Source organism: Hetaerina americana, unplaced genomic scaffold (assembly GCF_022747635.1).
Source record: "Hetaerina americana unplaced genomic scaffold, ioHetAmer1.1.p SCAF_2, whole genome shotgun sequence".
Taxonomy (NCBI): Eukaryota; Metazoa; Arthropoda; class Insecta; order Odonata; family Calopterygidae; genus Hetaerina; species Hetaerina americana.
Window position 1 is genome coordinate 48,057,501 of NW_027286763.1, and position 20,086 is coordinate 48,077,586.

Genomic DNA, 20,086 nt, shown 5'->3' on the forward strand with positions numbered 1-20,086 from the left:
CGCCGGTGGTTTTTTTTAAGTAAAGCAAAACATTGGTAAAAACACGATGGGACTCGAAGCTTAAGGTGTTAAATCTAGATGAAAGCATGTGATAATGGGCGGTACGTCGGTGACGGAGAATGGTATTTCTTCTTTTTACTGTTTTTTGTGACATTTCTTTTGCGGAGCACCCAAATTTCTTTCGAGGATAATAAATGTAGAAATGTTACGCCGCGCTTCTCTGGGGATTGAGTTTTTGGCATATCATCTGATGCGATGGATATTTTTATATTTGTTGAATGTATTTTTTTAAATCCGAAAAAAAGATAAATTGGAATCGAGGCTTCGATTAGTAAATGTGCGCTTCCACGTCTGTAATTAAGATAATAAAATGACTAAAGTTTTGCATTAAAGTGTATTTCTTCTAGATATTATATAAATAAATCTGTTCAACGATGACTCCTTATTTAGGAGCAAATGATCTATTATTGAAATTTAGTAAAGTGCTTACTTCACTGATTATATTTTTTTTAACAATTGGCCGTATGCCGATTCTCATGAAAAATCACGAAGAAGACAGACCAAGTTCTAAGAATCTGTCAGGTTTTGCGGTGATTTGCGTTTGTTCAGGGCTGGCATTATTCAGAGAACGTTGCTGATGTCATTTCTGTGGGCAGAATCCATTGTTCACGAAGGTTGAATGATATAATGGCTTAAAAAACATTGCTTTCCCTTAAACTTGAGCGACAAGCCCTTGCGATTTATACTGAAAAATAGTAATTCTGTCCTATTGTATGTATTTCAAATGATTTTCATTGGGTATCCATGAATAGCTAAATACTAGTGGCTGAGTAAAATATTGGATGAACCTAATTTTTACTCCCTTTGCTCAGATGGCTTAGTGACCAAGTTAAAAACAAGACCAAGCGATTGAAGACGCTCATTTATTTTCTTATCATTACTTAGTTTCTCTTTGATTATCCGTCTGCCTTTTGACACTTTCTCATTTTCTAATTATTGATACTTCTAATCCTCGAAAACCTTTATGAAACTGCTTCGGGAGCTGAAGACTTAAGTCTCTTTTGTCGGACTGCGTGTTTCTAAAGCTCTGTGGTGGATAGTTTGTACTTACGGGTGATGCTAATGTATTACTAGATTAATTTATCTCTGTTGCATTAGATCCTGAAAATAAAGTGACTAGGAATCGAATGCCCGAATTTTGACTCAAGATGACTTTATGAAGTTGTGGCATGTGGGGTGGTGGTAGGATAATAGGAAAGATGCAGCATGGTCGGGAGTTACACATGCTCGTATACCAAGCTCCCAAACTGGTGTAAATTTTCATCGAAAGGAAAACTGAAGGTATTCGTTGCATTGTCTGGGCAACCGAAACAATATGCCGGACGGCAAGAAAAAGATTTCTTTGAGTCAGTATTATGAGCATGATAGTGGACTCAATCTAAACCCCTTCACGACGTATTCCATTCGGAATGCCTATTAAGGTGTTACATAATATCTTCTTAAGTCCCTAAAAATGAGATAAGGGGATGGCAAGCTTCTGGCCACTCAGTGATTCTGCGGCAGTTGCGGAGCCTTAAAAATTTCTGAAGATCACTTTCTCGATTAAGAGCGGTGCGTTTGCGCTAATAGAGAACCGTAGGTGAAGCTTTAGGAGTTCCTTCCTTCTCTCCCTTGAGAAAAGTGATTTGACCGCCAAAAATTTGGAAACGGGCGAGTTTAATTTCTTTTTTGTGTGTCTGCGTTTTTTTGCTGGTGCTATCTTGGTATACAGCATTATTCACATCCATGAGACTTTCACACACATATATATATATATATATATATATATATATATATATATATATATATATATATATATATATATATATATATATATATACAATGGATTGGACAGCAACAAACAATATAGAAACATATAAAAGATCACTCACACGTTATTTCTTGATCATTTCGACGGAATTCTGCTCCGTCGTCATCGGAAGATATAGGAATATATATATATATATATATATATATATATATATATATATATATGTGTGTGTGTATGTATGTGTGTGTGTGTGTAGAGGGACGTATGTTTGTTTATTTTTTGCATGTTTATTTATCGACGGGCAGAGGGAAGGGGGGGTAGTGGTCATAGCGAGTTTATCAGAGAATGTTGAACGGATTCGGGGCTGAGATTAATTAATAATAGAGGGGGAGAAAAATTCTGAAGTTATTACGCTAAGCGTCTGAGGATGCTGGCGAGAGTAATGAGAGATCGCGTATGAATTGTGTGCTACATGTGGCGCGTGTTATGCAATGGCATTGTCTTATTTGGAACGCAAGTGATCACGTTCTGCCATTAGTTAAGTGGCACAAAGCTTATGCGGCATCCATTAACCGCACTTTGATTCCCTGATATGTTTCTATGTTGCAATTATTTCGCCCGTAAGCACATGGCAGTGCTGCCAGTCATTGCTGCCTTCAGACGCAGGATAATCCGCCCCTGGTGTCGTACCTCAAGGCGTTTCCACCTGCAGGACAGTGCGAAGAATCTTCCCATTCACTAATGGAATATTTTTTTAATGTTACCTCTATGTGTGCCAGTAGGTGATTTATTGTTATCTACGCTGAGACTCAAGTATTCACTAAAGGCCACGATTTTTCTAGTTTATATCAGTTCGGTTGTAGACAGGGACCCCGTCACAAAAATATTTGTCCTAAACTCCCGCACATTCCTGGGTGGCGTTGAGATAAATGTTGTATGTTTCCGCGCGTTCCTCGCCTGGGAATAATTTTGCATTGATAGTAACTCTAGACTTCGGACATACACGACTTTCAACGTAAGTGCGGGTTGGTCAGATTAGCCATTTGGAACGTACAACTAAATTAGTCTACAGTTTTCGGTGATTACATGAATCGCGTTAAAGTCATTATAAAGCCGACCCTCGAATGCTTCAAGATATTAGTCGCTTATTTTTTTAAGTTAACTATTGATTGCAGTCGAAGCGCCTCGAAAAGGAAACTCGACAAACCAACATGACATCGAGTTGAGCATACGCGTGTCTCAGGACTCGAGACGCTAATTTTTTAACTTTCGTCTGGGGCACACCTGGATTTGAAGATATTTGCGGATTTATTTTCGACTTAAGGTAGCAACTGCCGATCGATGACGATGATGAAACCCCTTTGGAGATGTATTTTTAATCGTAGTTAAAAGGAAAGAAAGACGCGACGGTACGATGCCGTGGCGGGCAAGTATATAGGTACGGGAGGGAGGTTTGGTGTTACCTGGAGGTTTTGCCCGCTGAAGGGCAGAGGGGGAGGGGAGATAAAGAGGACAAGAAGTGTGGGGATGAGGGAAGTGGGAGGATGGGCTTGGGTGAGCTGAGGAGTCAGGGAGGCAAAACAAAAGCCTCCTCCCTGGCGTTCCTTCTCTGAGTCGTTCTCCTGTTTGAAACCCGCCCGGAGCCCCCAACCCCTCCGTTCCTCCTCACAGAAAGTGGCTCTCCTCTTTGGGGTTTTGGCGGAGGTCGCTCGCTCTTCAAACGGTTTAGAAATACCCATTTTGCAGTGAAACCTTCCTGGTCGTGCTATCCGCCATCGGACCATTCCTTCCCTCTCGTTCGAGCCCTGTGGCATCATCATCCGAGGCCTTAGGAGTAACGAGGACGAAGCCTTTTCGCCGTCCCGGTTTTCTGTAATTTTCCTCGTCGTCAAAGTGCGTCGGAGACTAACCATCGGAGGCATGATATTTCGGTGCGACTTTCGGAAGGGAGAGGTATATGTTTTGATTCTCTCCGTACTTCGCCTGTTTCACGCCGGTCTCGTGGGCCGCGATCTTTGGAAATGACGAGCCATTTACCTCTTCAATGTGTGGATAGTGAATGCTGTGCAAGGGACGGGTAAGCTTTGGATATAATTGAGCCAGCCAGGCCATCAACTGTAGTAAAATTTTTGTGCCGAACTTGGCGTGTTGAAAAACTCAAGTACGGATTATTCGAACAACAGTGCTGTGAATATTTTCTCCGAAAATATATCGGGTTTGTGATAAATGTTCACCCCCACCACTGTAAATAGCCCCGGAGTGCAAATCTCCCGCTTTGCTTTCTAGGAGTACGCATGCGCTCTTTCAAAAATGAGCGATAAAACTCCCGACACACTTGGAGAGTTTTCATTTTAAAATCTCGAGCAGAACTTTCAAAACCACAAACATCGTTATATGGAGTGCAAGAATAGCATTTGATCCAGATGTCAACCTGCATATGTCTGGTGTGTGGCCATTAGTATGTTGCTTTGAAGTCAAAAACGTCTTGGGTTTTTCGCAAGTGTTTGGAAGTAAGGTAATCGTGCTGAGTGGTGCGTTGAAGGAAAGAAGTAGGTACTTTGTGCGCATGGTGACTATCTAGTGCCCTTTAAACAGCTCTCAGAACACCTGGTCTCTCCTCGTTAATGCTCTCCCCCTCTTTATCTACCGTCCGGTGAAGGGATGAGAGAGCTCTCCGTCAAACGCCTGGTGTCCGACGAAATTTTTACAAGATCAACCGTCCGGCTCCACTTGGAGTGGAGTAATTATTGGGCATAAAACAATCCCGCGTGAGTTCCCAGCTATCCGCTTTCGTCCCTTGAGAAATAGTCCGCCTCGCACGGATTATTTTTCCTCATTTCTCCCCTCCCCCACCGTCCTCCTCCACCCTCGAGTCCTTCCAACGCCTTCACCGCCCTCATCGCCGCACTTCCAATCGCCAGGTGATAGGAGAGACGAAGGTGGACGGATGGTGATCGTCACGCCTGCATTACGCACACGTCCCTCCTTTCACTACTCCTCCTATCTCCTCCCTCTTGTCCCATTCTGTACGCTGCCTGTTCACCCCATGCACTCTGCTCGCTCGTTGCTTCCTCCTGCCCCCTTTTCCCCCCTGCGTCCTCTGCCAAGCCCTTCCTAAAGGATTCATTCCCCGCCCCCTTTTCCCCGCCTCCTCCCACCTCTCTTCGCAGCTCCCCACCACCACCTCCCGCGACCTCCTCCCCTCCAAGCCCCCGTGACCAGTCACATGTGCGGCTGCTAGGTGGTCGAGGGCTCTCCTTGTTTCCAGACACCTTCGCGGACTAAAGGGAAGAAACTTTGTCGTGCTTTCTTTGCATTTGCACGAGGTCACCCCCTCGGGCGTCCCCCCCTGTGCCCTACCGTCGTCGTGAGTGCTTCATTTCCGGAGAGGACGATTGCCATCGAGCACCCCCCGCGTCCCACCTTGTCTTGAAGAGTGGTCGCGTCCCCACCCAGAGGCAGCAGTGTTTCGAGTGAACTACTTCCATCGTTGAATTCCGAGGGTCGGACGTGTTTCAACCACCTCTCTCCTCCCCTCCCCCCCTTATTAATTCCCGCGCTTCCCACCTGCACCCCCGCCTCGATTCCTACGTATCCCGCGCTTTGGGATGGACGTCACGGTGTGAGTGTTTACCATCCCGAGTCGAGTGGACAAAATTCGTTCGCTGTGTCCCCCCATAAATATTCAATCCTTTCTGCCCAGCAAACTCACCTTCCCGTCAACCCACTGCGATTCCTTCCGGTTCGCTCGCCACCCAGGGGAAATTTACGACTGAGCTTCGCCTCCGTCGCCCTTCGGATTCAGTCGCCTAGCGGAACGTCGGTGAGGAGGAGGTGGGAAGCAATCACGTTGCGGAAACTAGGCGCTCCGAAGATCCATAGAACGGGGAGATGATGAGCGGGCCCTCGGGGTCGGGGCCCACGGGAGACACCCCTCCCGGGGAGGACGGCGCTGTCACCGGCGGCGGCAAGACTAAGTCAAAGAGCAAGCTGGGCGCTTTCAAGAGCCTCCGGGAGGCGAGCCGCACGGGCAGCTTCCGGATCGGCGGGCGAAAGAAGAGCGCGGACGAGGCGAGCATCGGCTCCGGGGAGGGCACGGATGGGGGCGGCAGCGAAAGCGGGAAGAAGAGCGAGAAGGGTTCCAAGAAGAAGAAGCCGGAGGACTCATCCGGGGGTGCCACGTCGTCTGCCGCTGAGGACTGTGTGTTCGGGCCGGGGGTCGAGGGGAGTGAGGGGCCCTCCAAGAAGAAAAAGAAGGGCTCCTCGCTGGTGCGAAAGTTGAGCAACAAGTACCGCCAGAGTAAGGCCTCGTCTTCGTCGGGAGGAGGTGAGAGAGAGGCGACGGTGGTGGAGGAGACGGAGGCAGCCCTCGCCCTCTCAGAGGCCGCGGCGATTGGTCTTCCGGACGAGGAGGAGGAGGAACTGCGCTCCGTGGATAGCGAGCCCTCTGCCGCGACCGGGGTTAGCGCCGAGGGCGTCAGGTCACCGTCGCGCACCTCCGCGACCTACCCTCCCGTCCCGTTGCCCCCGCAATCCGTGTCGGGTACCGTCATGTCCTCATCCGCCTCGTCCTCGTCGTCCGTCAGCACTCCGCCCCTGCATGCCAGCCCCCCGGACGCTTCTCCGAAGGTCTCCTCCGGCCCATCTGAGGCGCCGAGGCGCACCCCGTCGCCCATGGCGCCGTACATGTCGTCCTTCCCTACCACGTTCCCGCTTTACTACAAGCCCACTCCGACCCTCGTCGGCTCGTCTATTAGGGCCACAACCCCGCCTTTACAGCCGACGCCCCCGATTTCCGGGGGAAGTCTCTCGACCACCACCACTAGGCACGATTCCTCGCCGCCCAAATGGGGTGCGAGGCCCAGGGGCCCTTTAGGGGCGTCAATTAAGTCGCGGGAGTACCAGGAGGTTGCTTCCGCGGCTGCAGCGGCGTTATTGGCGGCGTCTCCACCATCCCCTCGTCCGGTTCCGGCATTAAGGAGAGGTGCGGGCGGAGAATCTGATGTTGCGGCGTCGGTAGGAGGCACCAGGGCGGCTTCACCTCCACCTCGCGGTGGGGCGACCAATCGACCAACCGAAGACCATGGGGTCGTTGCGGGGGCCGAAGCCATCCGCACCGCAAGAGAGATAGGGGTTGGAGGAGGGGGCGCCGCCGGTGTTCGTAGCCCCCCCGCCCAGCTACCCGCTGAGAAAGTGGCCGGTAACGCCGAGGCTCCGCCCATCGCGGGACGCCGGACGGATGAGGAGAGGGAGGTGGAGGCGGTGGAGGGGAAGAGTAAAGCGGAGGCGGCCATAGTGGTCGCGGCAGGCGGGGCACCTCGTGCTCCGTCAGCGGCAGTCGCTTCGCGGGCGGCGGCAGTGGTCCCAGCGTCCGTCAAGGTGGAAGTCCAGCGGGCTGAGGAAGGACCGTCGGCGGAACCGAGGGTTTCCACGGAGCGGAAAGGGTCATTTGGAACCAAGGGGGAGGAGGCGGGCGAGGTGGCGACTTTGGTGACTGCGGGGGGCGGGGTGGGGGAGGAGAAGGGGAGTGGGGGTAAGGGGAAGTCAGAAGTGGAAGAGGTAGGGGGTGAGGGGAAGGTTGGGGTGGAGGTGACTGCGGCTTCGGAGGGCGGCGAGAAGGTGGTTCAGGGGCCGGTCGAGGCGCCCACCGAGGGAGAAGCACGAGGGTTGTCGGTGGAAGAGGAAGGTGTAGAGGGCGAGACGACGAAGACCGAGGTGGACAAGGAGAAACCTTCGGTCGCAGAACGGGGAGAGATGGAGGAATCAGCGGAGACGACGGTAGGCGAGGTGTTGGGCACGTGCGTGTGTTCACGGACCTTCTATCGAAAACCTCTTTCCTGTGTATTCAGTTCCATGAGCTATCGTCGATTCGGAAGACTCCGGGGGTTGTCTGTTCTGGTTAGCGTCGGGAAGGCTTCGGGCGGTTTGCACGCTTATCATGTTGCGTAAGGTTTTTCCACCTCCCACACTCTCTGGTCGTTGATTACGTAACTCGTCTCCGTTTAAACCTTTTCCCACCCCTCTGCTATTTTTCAGAATTTTGGCCTCGTGACGTTCGGCCATTTTTCTTATTTTTTTCCATCTTAACTTAACTTGAAATGTTACAGGTATGCTCCTCCCATTTCCTTATTGTGAGCTGACTTAAATTTTTTTGCAGAAACGCCTTTTCCTGCGTTGCCGTCATCCATTCCTTATATAATAAGCCATCCGTTTGTTCTTACGTAATCTTAAAATGAAATTTAAGAGTTAATTTGTTTGCTATGAATGATTTTTTTGTGAATTCGCTACGTGGTTGTGTACTTTTCGGTTATCGAGCAAGCTTGTGATGTCCTTACGAACGCTAAGAGGATGACTTTAATTCACGAGGAACCCATCACGAGCTTGGTTGCTCCATTCTTGCAGATTTTCCGGTTTCGAGCATGTGACCATGGGATCAGGATGGAGCTGCGTTGTTGTGCGACGGCATTTAGGATTTGCTGCCACGACACTCGCGACACTTTGCGGAGTGTCGTGATTTTGCTATAATTAAAAGCAACGTGTAGGCTGCAAAGGGTTCTTGGTCACCTAGCGAATTAAAGGAAGGTCTACGAAGCTTGTATTTTATCGTATGAATCTATTCAGTGGCACAAGTGTGTTGACAAACGAGAATGCAAGTTTAAATTAAACATTTAAAGTATACAAACATCTAAAAAGTCTTCAGCCACTGAATGCAAAAACACTGATTTCCTTCAGTAAAATTCTATCATTATATTATTACTTGAAATCAGTGTTTTTGCATTCAGTGGTTGAAGACTTTTTAGATGTTTGTATACTTCAAATGTTTCATTTAAACTTGAACTCTAGTTTGTCACCACACTAGTGCCGCTGAATAGATTTAGACGATAAAATACAAGTTCTTTAGACCTTCCTTTAATTCACTACGTGACCAAGACCATTTGCAGTCTAAAATTCCGTCAAATTTAAATAATTCACCCAGAGATTCGTTCAGCAAAGCTTCCATTCCCAGGGGACGAGTCGAAACCGTGATGAATTTAGACTTCTACGTCACTGCATCTGTGCTGTGTGAAGGGGGATATATTTTGACAGAATCTGGTGGGCGAAACCTATTATGTATTACGGAGAGGAGAGGCAAATTGCTTATAGATAGTATTGTTTTTTGTGCATCTATTGAACACGCCATTCAATTCAGATTTCCAAATACCCAAATTATGCCCATATCATCTGTAACAAAACAAATTCAGGCTCTTTGTGTGTGTGTACATACGATATACATGTATACTATATATCTATATACATATATATATATATTTATATATATATTTATATATATATTTATATATATATTTATATATATATATATATATATATATATATATATATATATATATATATATATATGAATTTTCCCTCGTATTGGCCAAAGAAAAATATTTGCCAAGCGTAAAAAGATATTTTTTTTAACTTAACCATAAAATTATGGAACAACGCATGCATTCGAGATATTTCGAAACTTTTCTTGAAAAACCAACGGGGAGCAATCCCAAGCTTAAGATGGTACCGATTTTGGCAGCACTAAAGTTCGTAACTGTCTGGTGCTGAAAATGCCGTCTCACCAGCCAGTGCAATTGCCATGACATTTTACGATCGATGCACTCCGAATTGATACGACAGTCATTAACTCATCATCACCAAATGGCGATGTTGGGACACTAGTCCGGTATTAACGTTTCCATGCATCATCGGCAATCGTCTTGATTTCGGCCTCACGATGAAAATAATACTGTATGTTTGAATAAGTGATCCTTATTAACTTTAATGGTGTGTCATTTTGTTCATAAGTATTGCATGATCATGAAAATATGAAGTTTAATTTTTCTATTTCCTTAAGTATGAAAGTTATGCATGATGGGGATCTCAGGTGAAATATTTGAATTAAATTAAAAGTTGGATTTTCATGTTTAATTTACCAAGTTTTCCATTATCGGAGGAGACAATGAATTTACTGTGTGTGGTACTATTGCCACACTTGAATAGTGCTTGAAAAATACTATCATCACATTTTTACATAAGTCTTTTTCTACCTGTGGAAGGTGATTTTTAGGAAAATGATCGGCTTTATGGTTTCAAATCATTTTCATTTTCCAAAATCTTACCATGAATATTTAAACTACAATTGAAAAAATCGGAATCTGTATTATACATTGTTCTTGGTCTACCGTATAATATGAGAGGAATCGCATATTTTTTTCTGAGAAATCTTTCGTTGAACAGCCAGTGGTTTTCTCTTTAGATATTATCTCCTTCTTTGGTGGTGAACATTAGTAATCCTATCCATCCATGAAATCTTACCCTACCCTCTCTATTGTTAACTATTCTGGAATCAAGAAATAGCTAGACACATGCTCTTCGCTGAAGGGATCTTATATGAATGATCATTTGAATTATATATGATGTTTTACGCAGTATTAAGAATAGACGGAAGTATAGTAAGGGAGGTGTCGTTAAGTAGTCGATAGTGTGTTAGTCCTAACTGGAGGGTCCAGGGTCCAGTTTGCAGGTGTTGCCATCGTGTATCTCTCTCTGGCCGTGAGGACTTCGTAGAAAACCGAATGGTGGCACGGGAATTATTACCCCAAATGCGTAAATTTCACACGCCTCAGGGCTCGGTTAGCTAGAGGGGAGCTGCTGGCTTCATTCCGCTGGGGCCAGTGCGATCGACTTTCGTTCCCTAATATCGTCGCCTGGACATAGCCCGGCGACGTGCTCGCTCTCTTGCCAAACGAGGTGGCGTCTTAAATTTTCATCGGGATTCGACTGAACGGAATTTTTGTTCGACGTCGCTGCGACCTTACGTCGTAGAACGCTCCCGCATCAGTTGTGGCCTCATCAGTAACCTCGTCGGGTGGCTTGTCGGAGAGGCAAGAGCTGAGCTAGGTGAAGGAAGGAAGGGGTCATCCCGCGTGATCCCGTAGCGTAGTTTATATAACCAGCGGACGCTTACGTAAAGGAACGAGTCTCTCACAGGCCCTCCCCTTCGCACTCCTCCCACTCAGCTCAGGTGGGGGTTGGAAGCTGGTTTGGGGAGGTTTGAGTGAGGCTCGTGGAGGTTGGGAGTTTTTTTCCGGTAGGGGTAGGGGTGGGTGAAAGGGAGAGCGGAGTGTGCTTATAATGGTGGGAGCATGGTTGGGGATGAATGGAATGCTGCTACGGATGCCGAGGCCTTGAAGGAATACTACGGTTTATTCCAGGTGTCCGCCTCCCGATGATTTTTTTCAATTCAAGTTAGCATGTCTCATTGAAACTTAACTCTCCGTCCATTACAGCGGCGATGTACCCCAAGGTTACTCTCAATGAATAAATTGAAGCAATTGCTCACCTGATCCCGAAAAGTTCATTGTCATTAAGTTCGTTGGTTTCACGTTGGTGCTGGTAGTTCATTGGACGTGAAATAGTTTCTTCCATATTTTGGGGAAGTTACATATTGCCGAGAAATTTGTCTAGCGATTGTCAGTGAATGCCTAACGAAATGTCGTAAATATATTTCGCGCAATTCAGACAGCGCGCTTGGCTCGGCTAAAATTGTAATCGCTCTCTGCTGGACGAGATAATTAACCCCACCCGTGGTCATGCGTATTTGAATACTTCGTGAGAAGTTTTAATCCTCACAAACGTCTTTCTGCCACCCCAAAAGCGGTACACCTTTGTGTTCAAGTTGGTGCTCGGTTTGCTCAAGGTTACGGGACAATTCCAAGTTTGGGGAAAATGTGGGGAAATGTTTTTGACAGGTTAATTATATCCTTCGATCATTCTTTTTGGAATTGTTATCTAAGGGCCAGTCTAAATCGTTCAATTGTATGACGAACCGTGTTGTTCAGCTACTCATTATTTTGATTTGACAATGAGAGTAAAATAAGGTTCATTTTAGTCAGACGAGTTCAAGTGTACTCTCGTTTCCTTGGTCTTAAAATGAACCGCCAAGGCCAACCACAGATTTCAACTAAGAAAATTATGAATTGGGGAGGGTGATGTTGTTTTTCCACCCCGCTTTGTTTGAGAAATAGTTCGATTTACTGAAAATTGACGCATGATATTTTTTTATTCTCTTAATTTGACTTTTTTTTACCTTTTATTCGTAATGTTTGTGAACTTTTCAATATTTAAGCTCTTAGCTGAAGTTGATGTTTTTGCACTGCTCATGATCATTGCTTGATTTCAATTTTGGGCTATTATATTTATTTGTTACAATGCCATTTGGCAATCATCCAGGTGACAAGGTACATTTTAATCAGTTATTAATTAAAAATTACAGTTACAACAAAGAATAAAAAATTACCGATAAAAAATACAGTAAAATCAATCAATTATTTGAAGCAAGCCATGTAATAGCTAGATCGAAACGTAAAAAAGTACTTCAGGCCAGGGGTTTGACCATCCTATACTTGGAGCTCCTGACCTGTGCAGGAAAAGGTTTAAGAAAGTCTCCAACTACTAATGCCTTTATTTTGGATAGAGTGCTTACTTTGAGTCGCACCTTTGAGTTAGCCATTTTAGTTTGTGCGTATGATCTCCCCTGCCTTCGTAACTACCAGCTTTTCTTTTCCCTTTGGCGTATCTCCATGCCTCATTCCTCGCGCTCGATTCAAGCATTTTCCCCATCCTTCCAATTATGGGGTATCGTTTTTACAGATGACGTCTTTTCTTAGACCACGACTGTTAAGAGCGATTGCGTAAGAGCTGGTGTAAATGGTTCAATTTTATAGCGAACCTTGTAGTTCCGGCACTGTTTTTTGTGATATTCGGACTGCTATAAGGGTCATTCATATTCAGACGAGTTTTAGTTAGCATTCGTTTCCCTGGTCGTGAACGAACCGCTAAGGTTGCCGATTTCAATGTACTAATTAAAGTCCGGATATTTAAGGACCCGGATTGGTCCGGTTCAAAGATAGTTGATTGCTTTTTTGTAGGACCCCCAGCCAGCAGTATGAATCACTCGCCTGTCTTGTCGTTTCGTTGTCCATTTTTATGATTAGGTGTTCCTTAAATGTAACGAAACTTATTGGAGGGGGTAATTTTTTTCTGTTTAATTCCGCGTGGTTTTCAGTATGAAATGTGATTATCGGCATCACCCAGTGTTAAACTTATTTGTGTATTCATTTACTCAGTGATTTACTCAGACTGACTCCGATCCGATTTATGAAAAAATGTTATATTTTATTGCGATATTGTTTTGCCCATCTAGGATTTGTTTTCTTCTGTTCGATTGCTTGCGGTAATTGCGAGTCATGGGGTCTTTCAGTGAGCGCCATCATATCGGGAATACAGCGGAGAGTAAAGAAGTCTCAGGTGGCGTTATGCTGTAGACGTGATCCAAAACGCGAGGACGAAGAATTCCATGAGCGCCTTTGCTTTTTAATGGGAAATTATTTAGAAAATTTTAGTTCTTCGCGTCTCAAAATGGGAGTTGCGGAATCGGTGGAGTAACGGTTATATTTTTAGTATTTGTCAACTCAACCAATGAACTGGTTTTCCCTTTTGACATTTTTTTGGGAGGGGTTTTCTCTGATTTTTCTTGCTGCTTATTTGAGCATTTAATGTGAAAGTACACTAGGCGTGAAGAGTATTTCGAAAGGAATTTGTCAATTAACTAGAAACTATTTGATTTAGAGATTTTCTTTGAAGTTCTTTGTGTCAATCATTTTTTCGTCGTAGACGTTTATATTCCCTGAAAAGAATTTAAATATGAATGGAATTTGTAGCTGCGCTTACTGAGATATTTCTTATTTCCATAAGTCAAGGAGCCTCACGAAATTTTGGAGGGGAAACTGTAGGGATTTTTTTGATAAAAGATGGTCTTATCCTTTCAGAACAGCAGTAAGTTGTTTGCATGGTCAATGCAGATTGAAGGCTTAACTTGCGTAGGCCTTTTTTATAAACAAGGCGCATTCCGTATAATGTTGTCTCCAACCAAAGCTTTTCAATTTCTGTCCGTTCAAGTTTAAAGGGTGATGCCGTGCAAATGCATTTGCCCTGTGTTTTCACATTTCAATGGGTCTTTCGTTTCTTCTCTTATTAAAAGAGTTTTATATAGAGCAGTTCCTCTTTCGTTTGAGTCGGCACGGAGGGTCATCCGTAATGGAGTGACGATCGCATTCCCGATGTCTGAGGAAGGGGCTCACAAGGGTTCAGGGGAGAGAGAGAAAGCAGAGCTCGCGAGGGAGGGAAGTTGGGGGGGGGGATGGTGATTAAACCACGTGACTGGACTCTGCCTTTAGAGATCTGGCGCCGTTCCCAATGTACCTCAGGGCTTCGTTCGCTCCCTACGTGCGTTCCCCCGTCTCTGTCCCTCGCGCGTTCAAATCTCCCCCAGCACCGCGTCCACTCTCGGACTGTTCCCTCGAAAATAAAAAGCCGGAAACGGATTTTGTCCGGTGTCGACGTTCGGTCCAAACTCGTGTGAATGTGTCGTTGGCATTAGATTTCTCAGTTCACGTCCTGTCCCGAACCTGTTTTTAACTGCAGCTAACCACGAGGCGTTTTATCGGCGATCTACTGGCGCGCGCGCGGGTTTGCGGTCGGACTTTCCGGCAGAAGGGGGAGGATAATTTGGTGTTCAGTGGAAGTCAGTGGAAGACGGTCATCAGTCAGTGTGCGTTTCGCCGCCGGTCAGCTTTCAGCGTGAAACTGAATTGCTCAAAAACTCCTCCCACACTTGTTTTTTTTTAACTTTTGTTTCGTTCGCGTCGATAGTGCTTTCTCGTATTCGTTTTAATTGAAGACGCCTTAGTTTTTCAACTACACATAAAAAGACTTACATTTCTCAATGGGGCTCGGCGTTAGCAGAAGGAAAAGAATCGGACTTAGCTGGACGGATTCGCCAGTTGTGCAGTCACCGGCTTTGCCGATTCGCAGGAGGCACACATCGTACATGGTGAGAATGTTTCGACCTACGTGTTCGAATTTATCATAGGCATACTCCATACAATGCTCTAAGTTGTGGTGGACATCATTTTTCAAATGTTAATTTTGACAATTTTAAAGCGCGGTGAATTGACGAAAGCGTGTTACGGTGTTACTTGAAGTTCTTCGTGGAAAATCTTCTTTATTTTGTTTTCGAATAAGTCTGCTATACCGAATGATGTCAAAGTGATGGTTTTCTTGAGAATCTGTTTTCTCAAGTCAAATGTTAATTGTGCTAGCAATAGTATTGGTATCAAGATCCTTTAGCCTCGCGGTTTTTTCCAACATTTGGGAAAGATCAAGTTTAAAGGAAACTACGCCATTAACCTGATTTTAAATTTAATATTTTACATTTAGTTATCATATTATAAGTGCAGTGTGTGTGTTTTCTGTCATAAACCCCTTCATAAAATTTTCCAACAGGTTCTTCTGAAAAGGATCGGTAATCTGAACCCCAGTGGTTTATAAATGTCGTAATTAAACTTGATAATTGTAAACTTTCAATGCTTGTTCGTGCTAGATAAACTTCAGTGGTGTTGGTACTGCAAAAAGTTTCTGCGACTCGATGTACAGTTGGGGAATTGCAAAATTGAATGGTGAAGATAATGATTTGAAGAAAATATTTGATTAAGGGATATCCTCCTTCGCGGAACGTTAACCGTTGATGAAAAAAAGATAACATGATATTCCAATTGGTGGCATTACCCCTAGAGGTTTATTTCTGGTCGGTCGAAGCATTGATCCGGGTATTATTTGGAAACTTCTGTATCGTTTCAATGGCGTATTTCGACGCGTCGGGCATTTCCCTTTCTTGTGGCTTCCCTTTCAAATGGTCGAGGATTTCCCCTAATTGCGTTACGGCAGCTTTGGAATCCCTTCATTTGTTTGCTTCGGAACCCCTTATTACGTACTTTTGAAAGGCTTCCCAACGAGAATTATTTTCCACGCGTCGTATTTTCACGGATTGAGAATTTGACGTATTTCTATCCTCGTTTGATAGTTCGTACTTGCCACGGAGCCCTCGGGGAACTGTGGTTACTGCTTGCTGTACCTGTCACTCTCCCTTTTCCCCTCTGACGTGATGTTATGTAATTGGCTTATATTCTTCGCTGGAAAAGTGGTGATGGACCACACCATGAGTCGGTGACTGAATGAAGGCCCCTCCCTTTCTCACGTGACTTGACTCATTTGTTATTCCGCTGGTCACGTGAAAAAAAAAATCCTCCACCTGAGGAAATTACTTGGCATCTCTTGGCGTGCCTGTGCGTACATGGCCTCTGCGTCTTCCCACATTACGTAAGATGTCTAAACGTTACATAAGGCGCTGAAGGGTCCTTTTTGCAACCGTGCCGTGCCTCCTTTTCTACGCGTTGAGTGGACTGTCCATCGGGCCCCTTCGTGTTATATATACACACACGCCCACAAATTAGTGTATCGTAACGTGGGAAAGTAGTTTGATTTTGCTCTTATGTCATCACGGGCGACAATCTGTCGTCCTCTGCTGTGTGGTACAGTCTCTGTCATATAGCCTTGATCCATCAACAGGTTTTAGAGGAAAATTCAATCGATACCTGAGTTAGAGAAAATATGTTAAAAATAGATTTTGGTTAAAACCTCTCAATATCATTAGTTTCTATAATTTTGTTCTGGCGTTAATTTTTCGTTTCACCGGAGGACTAACGCAAAAAAATTCTAATGATTGTCATGCGTTGTTCTTTTGTGTCACTTTTTTCGATATGGGCGGTTCCTCTCGATCCAAATGCCGTCAATATGAAACAATCTCACACGCATTGGTGTGACGTACCTTTCTGGAGATGGGCGGACTAACAGACCTGTTAAGGCTGTACATTTCAGCGTTCTATTTCCACAAGGCTCTGTAAAAGTATTCATTTTAATTCTTCAAATAACAAAGCATAGGTGTTATGATTCCTTCTGATATGTCTTGGGTAGTTTGCACGGTTTTAACTTCAAAAATTCGGATGGTAATTGCCGAAATATTTTCGCACTGAGATTTCTTTCAGCAGTTACCCAGTTTAAAGCCCTTGATTATTTTATGCCGTAAAAAAGGACCAGGTTCCTTAGAACGACTGCCAGTGCCTGAAGAAGTCTTAACGTTTGATAATTTTGCCATGGTACGACGTGACACGACATAAGAATTGGTGCCGATAAATGTAGTTATTATTACCCTTTCTTTGTGTTAACGGGGAATAATATTCAAATTGGCCTAGGATTTTGTGGTGACTTCTAAAAAATTAATCTTCTGTTAAAAAATTATTCAGTTTGATGTCGCCAAATTTAATGGAAACCGTTGGTATGTTTCAGATTTAAGGAGTTACACCGTAGTTCCCGTCGGATAAGTGGCCTTTACTTAATTTCGTAATTGCATGTTTTATTATTATTTATGCTGAAAGTCACCTTAACTTAGTTCCTTAATTTGTCAGTTGTCAATTTATTCGGCAGGCAGAAGCAGCATGTCCCCAAAGGCGGATTAGAAAACTGGCCCTCATATTCGATGATGAAGGTATGTCCATCGGAGTTTTGCAATTACCGTTCCAACTACGTGTAGGTCTGGTTTTTATATCAATTTCGCAACACGTTATTGAAACAATATTTATTGAAATACCTTGCTATCTCTCTGGTCTTTCAGGTTTAATGCCTGTTCAAATATTCTGTAATGCTTCAATCCATGGACCCCTTTTACATTTTTAAAAAAATTTGAATTGTCGATCTCTTGCGACGGAAACTGTTTATTACCCAAAGTTTTATCAGTCAATATTTGCTCATATTATATAATTGCGATGATTTATTGGTCGGCATGATGAGGGGAAACTTTGGTTTCGGCCCACGGCATCACGAAATGGTTCGAGCGACAATTAATTCTTTTAACGACCCCCACGTGTACCAATTTAATACGTTACACATTTCGCTGATCCGTCTTGTTACGTGTATGCACTCTCACATATCTGGTTTCAAAAAATGTTGCACACCCTTAGTCTGTTACACTTCTCTCTTGTCATCCCTCCCACTGTTCATCAATTATTTTTCCCAATGGCATTCTATTCTCGCAAGTTTTATCTTTTCGTTGTTGGCCTTGCCTTTCTCTCTCATTACGCAAAGATGTCCGAAATTTCAACAGCTCTTGTATTAATTTTTTTTAAACTTTGAAAATAGTAACTTTGTCCATTTACAGCGGTGCAAATAACCTTTAAGGAAGAGGGCCATGCGTACATTATACAGCAAGAATAAGGTTAAAAAAGTATTGGCCGCTAGAAATGAAGAACGGTACGCGTATTATTTTCGAAAAGGTGAGATAGGGATAAGTTTCTGATGTTCGAGGATAGTGGAAACGGATCATTGTGGTCGTCGAATTAATTCAGTGAGAGAGGAGAGGTTAATGGAAAAGCGAGCATTCGGTGAGCGATACTCTGGCCACGGACATAAGGTGTTACTAATTCTAATGGGGTCGTAATAGATCCTTATAGTATTCCGAAATCAATAATATAGTAGTTGATTATGTCATCAAGTGTTATAAATGAATTTTAAAATAAAGTGCAAGCCTGTGATCTGGAACAATACAATCGGTGCGAAAACGTGGTCATAACCTTGTAATTTAGGTTTTGAAAGATTCTTAGCACTCCTTAGTATATTGTTTTAGATGAATTAAATTTATTTGAGGTATACTTTTGTTTCACCTCTTGCTCGGTTTGTTAAATATTTCACGCGTCGTCGAAGACGCTTGCCCGAGTCTGAAGCAGCACCCCACGCTCTTTCACTTCTCGCAATCATTTTTTGAAACTTTCACCGCGTTGTGAATGACCGGTTTTCACCATTTACATGTTAGCATTTTCGCCTTCGTGAATATTGAGCCCTAGCTGTAGCGCCAGGTTCAGGTGTGTGTGCTCGTCTTAAAGGTGCACTGACGGTGCTTCAATGGCCACAGATGTTAGTGATGGCGGGGAATTAAGGAGTTCATGATCGAGATGCGGCTGCTAGAACAGTCATGAGGTGAAGAGCTTCGAAAATGGATTGAACTCGGACTCTTGGGATTTTAAAGCATTGTGGTGGCGCTTAGGTATGTCTGCCGAAGAAACTACGCATTGGAATTTTTTTCATGACTGCCTATCCTAATCAAGAGGAGTTTCGTTCCGTTTGTAGAATTCTTGCCTTTTATTTGATGAGAGTCGTGGAAAGAAGTATTGTAGTAGTGAATTTAAATGGATTTACTTAAATGTTCAGTCACGATTGCATCAACCACTGTGCCCTTCATTTGTGTTGCCTTAGGGAATCTAATCTTATATTAATGTAATATTAGTAAGGCAATAACTTATTTTATCTAGTCAAAAGAAAAGCAGACGAAAAAGATAGCTTAGGTGTCTTGAATCGGGACATATCATCGACAGACGTCCTTGTCTGTGTTTCGTAGAGATTCAAAGCTCTGTGCTGAAAAAAATGAGGTTGAAATTATCAGTTCTGGATTATCTTTATCTTGCCTGTCCGGTTTGTCTAAATACTAACGTCATGATGGAGTTACCGAAATTCTCTCGCCGCAAAAAGTCAACTTAGCCGCGGCAGGTTTTCATGAAAATGACTGAATTTGAACATGAAATATGTGGTGTGCACATTTCGTAGTGGGCTAGTTGTTGACGGAGCGGGGTACTTCAGCGAGCAGAGCCTACTGAAAGGCGAGCTTGGGTTCGATTCTTGTTGATTCCTCCGTATACCCTCGGGTTTATCCAAGATATGTGATTTTTAGGATATCAGATCTCACATGCGGCACTGGGAAAGGACCTTTCTCCCGTACCTCGTTAAGATGGGAATTTCACACACCGTTGGACTTAATATTGGGTGAACTCAACTCTTTATTCATCAAACCAAATTTCGGGTCGGGCCTTAGTTGTCGGTGGAAAGAAGTAAGTCTTCGTTCAGTTCTAAAATGAGTAATTTTTTCCTGTAAATTCGACCTCTAAACCTATCACCGAATAGGACTTGATAATTCATTTTAAAATAAATTTAAACTCTTCTTGTGATCGGTATTAAACTTTTCATTTTGATTTGGATATTGACTTCCGGATCTAGATAATTGCTACTCCATGATGGTATGTTCGGAACGTCCATGCAAGCCGGGACAAAAACGTAAGCCGGATGTCGCGTGTCGCCTCCCGCTAAGTGCCACACGGTGACATCTGCTTCACTCCCAACATTTCTGCTTTTCTTTTATTCCTCGCCTTGTTGTGATTTCCAGCATATCCGTATTAGAACAAATTACCTTAGAAATATAATATCTTGCGCTTTTTAAATTTACCAGAATATGAAGAAATT

The 20,086-nt window shown here is 44.1% G+C and overlaps 1 protein-coding gene across 3 annotated transcripts in view; it reads left to right on the plus strand.

Moving 5' to 3' along the window:
- Window positions 1-20,086, plus strand: part of Rab32 (RAS oncogene family member Rab32) — a 126,046-nt gene that overhangs the window by 91,438 nt on the left and 14,522 nt on the right. Inside the window, exon 1 of one of the 3 annotated variants that reach the window (XM_071586001.1) lies at window positions 7,387-7,588. The exons of 1 other annotated variant lie outside the window; for it this stretch is intronic. In XM_071586001.1, the coding sequence (XP_071442102.1) occupies window positions 7,565-7,588 (24 nt within the window). In that variant the 5' untranslated portion in view covers window positions 7,387-7,564. Of the gene's footprint in view, window positions 1-7,386; window positions 7,589-14,129; window positions 14,739-20,086 lie in introns of those variants that run through there. One more of the 3 variants, XM_071586000.1, reaches the window with a different exon arrangement.